The sequence below is a fragment of the Mercurialis annua genome, linkage group LG6 (assembly GCF_937616625.2).
Source record: "Mercurialis annua linkage group LG6, ddMerAnnu1.2, whole genome shotgun sequence".
Lineage (NCBI taxonomy): Eukaryota > Viridiplantae > Streptophyta > Magnoliopsida > Malpighiales > Euphorbiaceae > Mercurialis > Mercurialis annua.
In genome coordinates this window covers 13,963,042-13,972,524 of record NC_065575.1, presented here as the reverse complement: position 1 = coordinate 13,972,524, position 9,483 = coordinate 13,963,042, and the positions used below count along the sequence as shown (strand labels likewise).

General features: G+C 31.3%; 1 protein-coding gene across 1 annotated transcript; it reads right to left on the bottom strand.

The window, feature by feature from the left end:
• Positions 1-3,643: 3,643 nt before the first annotated feature.
• On the bottom strand, positions 3,644-5,491 carry LOC126686062 (transcription factor MYB105-like). The gene is made up of 3 exons (XM_050380081.2): positions 4,798-5,491; positions 4,280-4,681; positions 3,644-4,069 (listed from the first exon to the last, which is right to left on the bottom strand). The coding sequence occupies exons 1-3, from the start codon at positions 5,270-5,272 to the stop codon at positions 3,840-3,842; spliced, it is 1,107 nt and encodes a 368-aa protein (XP_050236038.1). The 5' UTR covers positions 5,273-5,491; the 3' UTR covers positions 3,644-3,839.
• Positions 5,492-9,483: the final 3,992 nt, after the last annotated feature.

Sequence of the window (9,483 nt, the reverse complement as noted above, 5' to 3'; positions counted from 1 at the left end):
GAACACCTCTTCTCAAAGAAATTGGATTCATAAGACTGCCATTAACCAATACTGATGTAGTTGCCGTTGAAAGACAAGAAAGCATCCAATCTAACCATTTTTCAGGAGAGTTCGTACAACACATCACTGACATCAAATAAACCTAGTTGATACTATCAAAAGCTTTATGGATATCAAGCTTTAGAACAAGCAGTCTATCCTTCCTTATTGTTTTCAAGTGAAGAAGTTCATAGGCAATCATAAAACACACCAAAATACTCCTACCTTTTAAAAAGACATGTTGGCTATCCAAGACAACCTTAGTTAGTAAAGAAGCTAATCTTAGAGATAAGGTCTTCAAGACTAACTAGAAGAAGCCATTTACTAAACTAATTGGTCTATATTCCTTAATGCTAGCCGATCCCACAACGTTAGGAACCAGGACGATAAAAGATGTGTTTTATGCATTTGGGTAATAATTAGAAATGTGGAAGCTCAAAAAAAACCCAAAATAACGTCTTTCATAAAATGCCACGCCCGTATAAAAGTAAAAATTGAACCCGTCTAGGTCTGGAGCTTTTCTCTAACCACGGGAAGAGAGTGCTTTAAATATTTCCTCTTTGTTGAATAGCCTTATCAAGCAAATTGTTTGTTCCTCGAAACTTTTCTCAAAAACCAGCCGCAAGAGATCAAAATTCACACCAAGCTGCTCACTGTATAAGAATTTAAAGAAATCTCTTATGTAAGCCCGAATGTCACTAGGTTCATAGTAGATAGTCTCTTCGACTTAGATATAAGAGATGTGATTGTTTACATAGTGTTTGGAAGACATACTATAGAAAAATTGGTATTGCTGTCACTTGTTCCACTATAGTTCAGTCTAGATTTTTGCACCCACATCGATTGCACTCTTTTTTCAGCAGTCCGTAGCTTAGTTTTAAGCTCACCAATCACCATTCTCTCCTCATCCGTACACAAATTAAAATCTAGTTAATAATTGTGCCCGTAAATTCTAATAAAGAGATAAGTTTTTTCCAAAGCAATAATCTATCCATAACAATATTACTAGCATATATAAGTATATGACGACATGAAACATCCTAAAACAAGAAATCCATAACAGTCCATCTAGAAGCCTTTGAAATACTAACATTACGCAGCACCACAGAGTTCCAAATTAAAAGAAGACCACCTAAAACACCCATAGACAGAATCCAGTCAAACTTAAAATCAAGATTAGGCCATAATTTTTTAACAAAAAAATCATCAATTAACTATCTTTTGAGGCTCTAACAAATCAATGAAAGCAGAGTCCGAATTACGAATATAATTCTACTTCCCCGAAAATAAAAAGCCACCTCTACAGTTCCAAAAAACAAACGAAAGCGAACAAGACATAAAAACAATAAAAACCTCTAGTAAACTCAAACCTGATGACACTTCCTTCTCAACACCAAGTTAGCTAATTTTTCAATATCGCTGGAGTGTATTCTTTTAGATTTTTTTCTTATGAGATGTTTTTAGCGAAGATGTTTGAAATTGATGTGGTTCTTTTTATTTTTCTCAAAATGAAAGTATTTTAAAAGAAATGACATTTTGGGTAAATTTGTCTTTAACTATATATGGACCTAATAAATAGCTATGTAGCTGGAAAATTGGGCTGGTTAAGAGTATTTTCGGGCCTTGTAATAGTAAATTTGGGCTACCCATAATATAAAAGGAAAAAAATGGGATTAGCATTTATGTAATATCTCCAAATGTTGTCAGGAGAATTCTGCAGTGTGTTGAAGGAATTAATGATATAAGGTGTAAAATTCATAAACTATAGATTATTTTCAGGTCTTGAATATTTTCTAAGAAACACCAACTCATTAATGCATTTACATATATAGTAGTAGTAGACTAGTAGTGAGTGGAATTCTGGATTGTCTTAAAGAGAAGATTAATATATATAATGTGTAAAAATATTCATGAAGTGTAGAATTCTTTATTAAAAAAATCTAGGTCTTAATTAATTTCTGAAAAATAACTCAACCCATTAATGTATTTTGCAAGCCAGAATGTAGAATATGTAATTAGTGGAAAATGAAGCTATATCAAAATAATTTAGAGTTAATTATAAATTAAATCACGAATTTTAATATAATTTGCAATTACAATATAAATTTTTAAATTTAGCAATGTCAATACCAACTTTCACTTTTTAATTAAAACACCGTTCATTTTCCAATATAAATTAATTGAATTGGAAGCCGGTATTACTGCGTAGGTTGACACGTTGGCAAATAAACGATGTTTCTATTTGCCAAAAAAAAAAGTAATGCTTGTTTTTGTAAAAAATTTAAAATTAGTGTTGTAATTGCAAATTACGGTAAAGTTTGTGATTTATTCTGCAACGTGTCAATTAGCGTGGGAAATACTAAAATTCATTGTGTCAATATACATGGCAATTCCGGCTTCCAACTCAGCAAAAATGTCCCGGGAAAATATCGATATATTGATTTGTCAAAATTATAAAGTTCATTGATGACATTACAAAATTTGAAAGTGTATATATAATAATTGCAAATTCGGCCAAAATTGGTGAATTTTATTTGCAATTAACCCAATAATTTAAGAATGCTTATGATTTATTTTCGTAGTTGTATTTTTTGTTTTTAAACAAATTGGTAAGAAAAAAAAAAGGTAAAATGTAGCAGTTGGCGTGTATATGGAAGAGAATAGGGTTTTGTTGTATCAGCAGAATAAGAAAGACAAAATATAAAAACAGGTAGAGTCCATGTGGGTAGCATGAAACAAGATTCTGCTGATGAAACGAAAGCTTTTTAATCCAACAGTTTCCCTCTCTCATTTTGGTTTTTCTTTCTGTTTGCATATTTTCTGCCTCTATTTTGCAGCCCCATGAGAAAATGATGTTTTTATTCTTCATTTTTTTTATGTTTCACTGTTTTTTTAATTGTTTCCCTCATCATCACTACCAAGAACAACATTAAAATATAACAAAAACATAATGATCCTTCAAGTGGTCTAAGTCTCAGCCATTTGGGCGTCAAAGGTTGCGGGTTCGAACCCTGACTACGCCCTTTCTTAATATGCAGTGGTTCAGGTTGGATTGCTGGCCATTATAACCCGAAATTACCAGGTATGTGGACTTGCAGGCGGTCCAGATCCCGTGGTTTGACAATGATATTGAGTTTCGGCTCAGTAAAGTGACTCCTCGTCACCAAAAAATATTACCATGATTACGTACTTTTCCAAAATGTGATAAATCTTGAAAATAATGAGCTTAATTCCTTTAAATAAGATCATTTCAAGCGAGTTTTAGGAGTTCATTTTTAATTTAATTATCTTTACTTATATTCATTAAGAAATGGCCTACATGATAGGTTTCATTTTAAATATCATTTTTAAGTGATATATTTTTCTATGTCATATTATTCTTATATACTATTGAATTCTAAAATTTTCTAAATAGATTATGTTATCAGTATAAAAAAATTGCAATACTTCACCATATTATAAAAATAATGGTAATAATTTATTTAACTTCATGAAATATACATGTCATTTACTACCGGACATTATCTAATAATTGTTCTATTGAACCCATATTCTGTTTTGTTCAAAATAACATGCAGAAAACAATCATACTAAACCTAACTGATAATTGAAAATCAAAGTTTATATTTATTTTCCAAGGAGCTACAAGAAAAGAGATGAAGGCCCATGACAAATCTACAACTGAAAATCTACTGATAATAATGATCTTGAGTTTCTATATGGAAAAATAAGAACAAAAAAAATATAATTTGCAGCTTTTCCTTGAGTTGTTTTTGGTTAATTTGAACTGAAACTTGCATTCAAGTGGCTCCTACTCCAAGAAAGTCGAAAAATGGTGGGGGATTAAAATGGTTATCTGCAGCTGCAACTGATGAAGAAGAAGGTGAAAGTAATTCATTGGTGGCTGAAGATTGATTAAATGAGTGTTGGATTGGCATGAAATACGATGAAATGTGGGGTTCATCGCTCGCCCTATCCCAACATCTGCTCTGACTCAACACGCCCATCATGTCAACATTGCTCTTTGCACCTGAAAAACATTCAAACCCATCACTAGCAAACTCATCATACAAGCTTAAATGAACTAGCTATGGACTTACATTAAAAAGGAAAAAGTTTGTCTCAGTCAATGCAACAAACTTGGATATTCAGACCAATGAGAAAGCAGCACTGAAACCCAAATGTCCAAATTGCATGAACAAGAGGAAAAACATTGTGGAATGAGAGGAAAAGTTCATACCTTGAAAGAAATCATAAGGTGTTTGCTGTGCACAAAACCCAGTAAGAGGAGCATGTATACTGAAGCCTGGTTCGCCAGTTGCAGCCCAGTATGGCGGTGGCTGCGGCGGCGGTGGGTCTTGTCCGGAGATGAAGGCTGTAGCAGTAGGTTGATGGAGAGATTGTGTGAGCTTTCTTCTCCTATAAGCACTGGACTGTTCTCTATATTTTCTCGCCATGATAACATGCCAATGATTCTTGACTGCATTATCAGTTCTTCCAGGGAAAAGCCTTGCTATCATCGCCCATTTGTTACCGTATAGTCTGTGAGCTTGCATTAGTCTCTCTTCTTCTTCTTCAGTGAAAGCTCTTCTGTTTATTCTGGGGTCAAGCTGGTTAAACCATCTCAATCTACAGCTTTTACCTTCAATTAATACCAACACTAGTAGTTAATATTTTAAACCATGTAAAAAATATACAAAACAAAAGAGAAGTCCCATAGAAATGATCAGAGACAAGAAGGAATGACTATGATATTACCTGATCTACCCTGTAACTTCTCAGCAATAAGGTTCCAATTCTGAGGGCCATAAAGAGCGACAAGTTCTTTAAGCTTTGAATCTTCGGCAGGTCTCCAATGTCCCCGTGCACAGAGCTTTGATTGACCACTGCTGCTGTCTGTTTCTTTTCCACCACTAGTACTGTTCGTGTTACAATTATTATTAGGGTTATTCTCTTCCTCATGATCGTTCGAGTAATTTACACTTACAGTCTCATTGTTATCACTACAATCCTCAGAACCACCCGTACGGTGGTGGGGGTGGTGGTGGTGGTGGTTTGTCATCATAAAAGGAAAACCAGAAGAAGAAACATGGGTGGTAGTGAGGCCATAGTTGCTGTTAGGGTTGAGAGAAAGCGAAGCAATGTCAGCAAAAACCATGTCTGAGGAAGAAGAAGATGATGAATTAGAAGAGGTGATGAGGGCATGATAAATACAATATTTTGTTGAGTTCATTTGTGTATCTGACAGATGCTGTTATGCAACTGTTACAAAGTCATACTCTCTCAAAACAAGAGAAGCAAAAGCTTTGCCAGAGATTTTGAAAAAGTAAACACAAAATATGTTGCAGTGTTAAATCTGATACGCTTCTCTCATCACAGACCTACACTCGCTAGAGAGAGATAGAGAAGAGTTTTAGAATACATAAACTTAACCTCGCTGACCTACCCTCACCCTCACTCTGTCTTTCTTTATTTATGTTTATACAATAATACTAGTTTTGCTTAATCTAGTTTGATTTTTATAATTAAGAAAAAAAATTATTATATTACTTTTATGATTTTATTAAATTAATTAACTTAATCTTATGAAATAATTATTATATTACTTTTATCAATTATTTATTGGGTTGTATATTTTTCGGTTACCAAACATTAATCTTTTTACACAATGGTTGTCGAATTATAAAAAATTACAAAATAATTACCATATCTTATATATAAAAACGGTTACCGGATTATAAAAAGTTGCAAAGCGGTTGCCGAATTATAATTTTTTTACAAAACATTTATTAACTTACTGATGTTGAAACCAGGTAATAATTTTATAAAAAAATAATAGTTTGGTAACTGTTTTATAAAAAAATACAAGTTCGGTAATTATTTTAGTACTTATTATAATTTAGTCATTATTTTGTCAAAACAATATAGTTTGACAACCGTTTTATTATTTTTTAAATTCAATAACCATTTTGTAAAAATGCTATAGTTCAGTATGTGTAAAAATAATTAATCCATTATTTATTAGCTAAATATTAAACAAAAATAATATCTTAAAAAATAAAAATTAGTAATGTTGATTTAAGTTCACACTGCTAATAATTAATTAATTTTAAATTTTTAAAATTAGTCTAAATCTACAATGACTTTCAAAATATGACAAATTCCTACGGTCCTACCAGAAATCAGTTACATACATAGGGTTCATGTTTTAGTTAATTGTCTCCAAAATAGGGTATAACTCCGAAATCTGAGATTGTTAATTAATTATAAGTATAGCTTTGATTCTATTGTTTACATAATAATATATAAAAATTGATTTGGATTTAAATGATGACACACGTGTGAAGAACAAATTAAGAGTTATAATAAAAAAAAAGTATTTTAAGTGCAAAAATTGAGAAGAAAGACAGCATTGATATAACAGCATGCTGTCAAATAATAACCTAGCATCCTACTTCAATCCCCATCAATCCTTTTATTTTTAACCTTGGGTTTCAGCTTAACCCACCTGAAGTTGACCCTACAAACTCTTTTTTTTTTACTTATTTGATGTTTGATCTCCATGATCATGTGTCCCTTTTATTTTTATTCACAAACATTTTTTTAAAAACTCTTAATTAATTCTCTCACTCTGTCTCTTTCATGGAGTTTGTGTATGTAATTAATAAAGAAAACCCACTTCTTATGTACTTTTCTTTATTCTTAAATGTGGTCCATTACCAAACTTTGCTTAATTACTCTCAAAAAAAATTGTGAATCATGCAATTTTTAAAGACTCAATTGTCTAATATAATAGTAAGTGCATGGTCAAATAAATGAGGTAGTTTATATAATAGCAAATTACTATGATATTTTTCACATTTATCATAAACTAAACTTTAATTCCTGTCATTTGAAAATCAAATTTTATGGTTTTTCAGTTTTGTTCAATAATTTAATCATTCCGTCTATTTTTGTGTTAGTCAACAGAACAATATGGTCTTTCACTTTTATTTTCCTCAACGATTTCGTCCTTCACTTTTGTTTTTGTCAACGATTTCGTCTTCCGTATTTAAAAATTAATTTACTCTTACGTTCTTTAACTATGTTGACTAACACCAGAAAACGGACAGATGTACAAAACTGTTGACGGAAATAAAATTAAGAGACCATAGAATTTAATTTTTAAGCACAAAGGATTAAAATGTGAGTTATGATAAATGTGAGGGGCATTATGGTAATTTTTTTCTTTATGTAATTGATTAAGGAGAGGATGATAAGACAGATGAGATGTGTAAATAAAGGATAATTAGGGCAGTTAAAAGAAAGCAGGGGTACATTTGAATTGCATGTAAGGAATGTCCTTTGCATAATTTGCAGTTTCCCCCATTTCCTAAAAATAGGAATAGCAAATTGCTTTATTTTTTGTTAATATAATTTGGTCTACAGTTCCCTCATTTATTAGAGAGGTTACAGTGGTGACAGGAATGTACTATAGTTTGGTGAGAAACAAGTGAGCTTCAGTCAAAATATTTGAAAACCTGACTCTGTATGGGGAACATATCAAACTCACCATTCACTCTTTTTCTTCTAATTTCAACTCTGCTTTGCTCAAGTTTCTTAAATCAAATCTGTAGAGTAATTTAATTATGTGCCCCCTTCTTCATCATTTAACAAACTAATCCCAGTTTTTGGTCATTCCAATTATTAAAATATTGCTGTTTAGTGTTTACTATGTATTGTACTACTCTACTCTCTCATAGTAATTAATAAAAGGAAAATTCATTCCCAGATCCTTGAACTATACCTGTTTTGTATCTGGTTCTTAAATTATTTTTTGTTCTTATCTGATCCTTCAACTTAGCGAAAAACCATTTTCCAGTCCCTGACTGCCAAAAACGACACCGTTTAAGGTATCAATTTGCGTTTTCAAAAATAAGGAAACAACGTCATTTTTATCATTTAGGGACTCAAAAATGTATTTTTGTTTAGTTGAAGGACCATATAAAAACAAAAAATAATTTAAGGACCAGATAAATAAATTAGGTATAGTTTAGAATCCTGAAAATGGGTTATTCCTCATTAAAAAGGATATTCACATCATTTAAAATAACTCATTATTTTTGTCATATTTTATCATATTTTGTTTAACTAATTTATTACAAAAGATACATTTATAAATTAAGTCAAAACTATTCTATAAATAAAAAATTATATACATCTAAAATAAAAAAATATATGCATTATATTGATATAAAACAATCATTAAAGGCCAAACTCATATTAAGGCCCCTGTAGTTTAACTTTTTTTTTCTTTCAAGAAGCCCTTATCTCATAAACATTATTTGGCCGGTCCTTGTACTGAATATTCTCAAAAAACGATGCCCTTTTCAAGATGGAATGACATGTGTGTTGTCCAATCACCGTTAGGTATCGTGGAGACTTTATATGATGACGACATGGCAAAATTTGATTCCAACACGCTACCACATGGATTCCACGTGGACGTTGGCTAGGTAAAATTTCCAAGCGACGTCGTTTCTATTCTAGGAGTATTTACATCTAAACATCGTTGTTTTTTTTTTAAACTATAACTAAATGAAACGGTGTTGTTTTATTTTTCAGCACCCTAACATAGAGAACATGAAAACTTAATCGTTTTTGCAAATTGAAAATTCAAAATCCCAAAATTGCGATTCTTCGTTTGATTTTCGTCATTGTTTAAAATCCTAAAATTTCTATTATTCGTTCGATCTTTTTCGTTGGTGTGTATTAAACCCTAACTCTTTTTTTCTCTTTTGTTTCTGCAATTTCTAGGTTAAACCCTAACTTTTTTGTTCTTCTCAGTGGATTATTGATTATCGAGAAAGAAAAGAAAGATTTTGTAAAGGAATTTGGGTCCACTGGTTGTCGGGGTAAGTAATTTAAATTATTTTTGTGTATTTCTTTAATGGTGTTGGACATGTGGTCTCCGAAATTAGGGTTTTTTCATTTTTAATATTTTAAAAAAAAGTTAGGGTTTTGTCTGCTTCTTTTTGGTTGAATAACATTATTATTCTTATTTTTCTTCTTTAGGGTTTGTTGAAAATTAATTTTTTTTATTAAAATTAGGGCAATAAATGTGACTAGAATTAGAGTTTTAACTATGTCTTCAACTGTATGACATTTAATATTGGTTGGTATGACACTGAATATTTTGCCTGTTTGGACCTATTTATGTTGCCCTAATTTGAAAATATTGGTTTGGTTTTAACAAAAGGTGGTATAATGGCCCTAATTTATGTTGTTTGCTGTTTTATTTTTATGACAATAAGGTATGTCAATGTTGTTTTGCACTATGGAGGCATTTTCACAAAAACACAAAAGTATGTACATAGAAAACATACATTGATAAATGAATATTGTGATATTGATGTATTTGGTTTCAATACCCTATAGTGGAATATACTATAGGCTGCCCTCTAG

What these genes read in the sequence shown, in the direction of transcription:
- LOC126686062 (XM_050380081.2), bottom strand. Translation starts at nt 5,272, where the DNA reads ATGAACTCAACAAAATATTGTATTTATCATGCCCTCATCACCTCTTCT. An exon ending in GAAGTTACAGGGTAGATCAG is followed by an intron (nt 4,682 to 4,797) that starts GTAATATCATAG and finishes TATTAATTGAAG; the next exon opens with GTAAAAGCTGTAGATTGAGA. An exon ending in ACCTTATGATTTCTTTCAAG is followed by an intron (nt 4,070 to 4,279) that starts GTATGAACTTTT and finishes AATGTTTTTCAG; the next exon opens with GTGCAAAGAGCAATGTTGAC.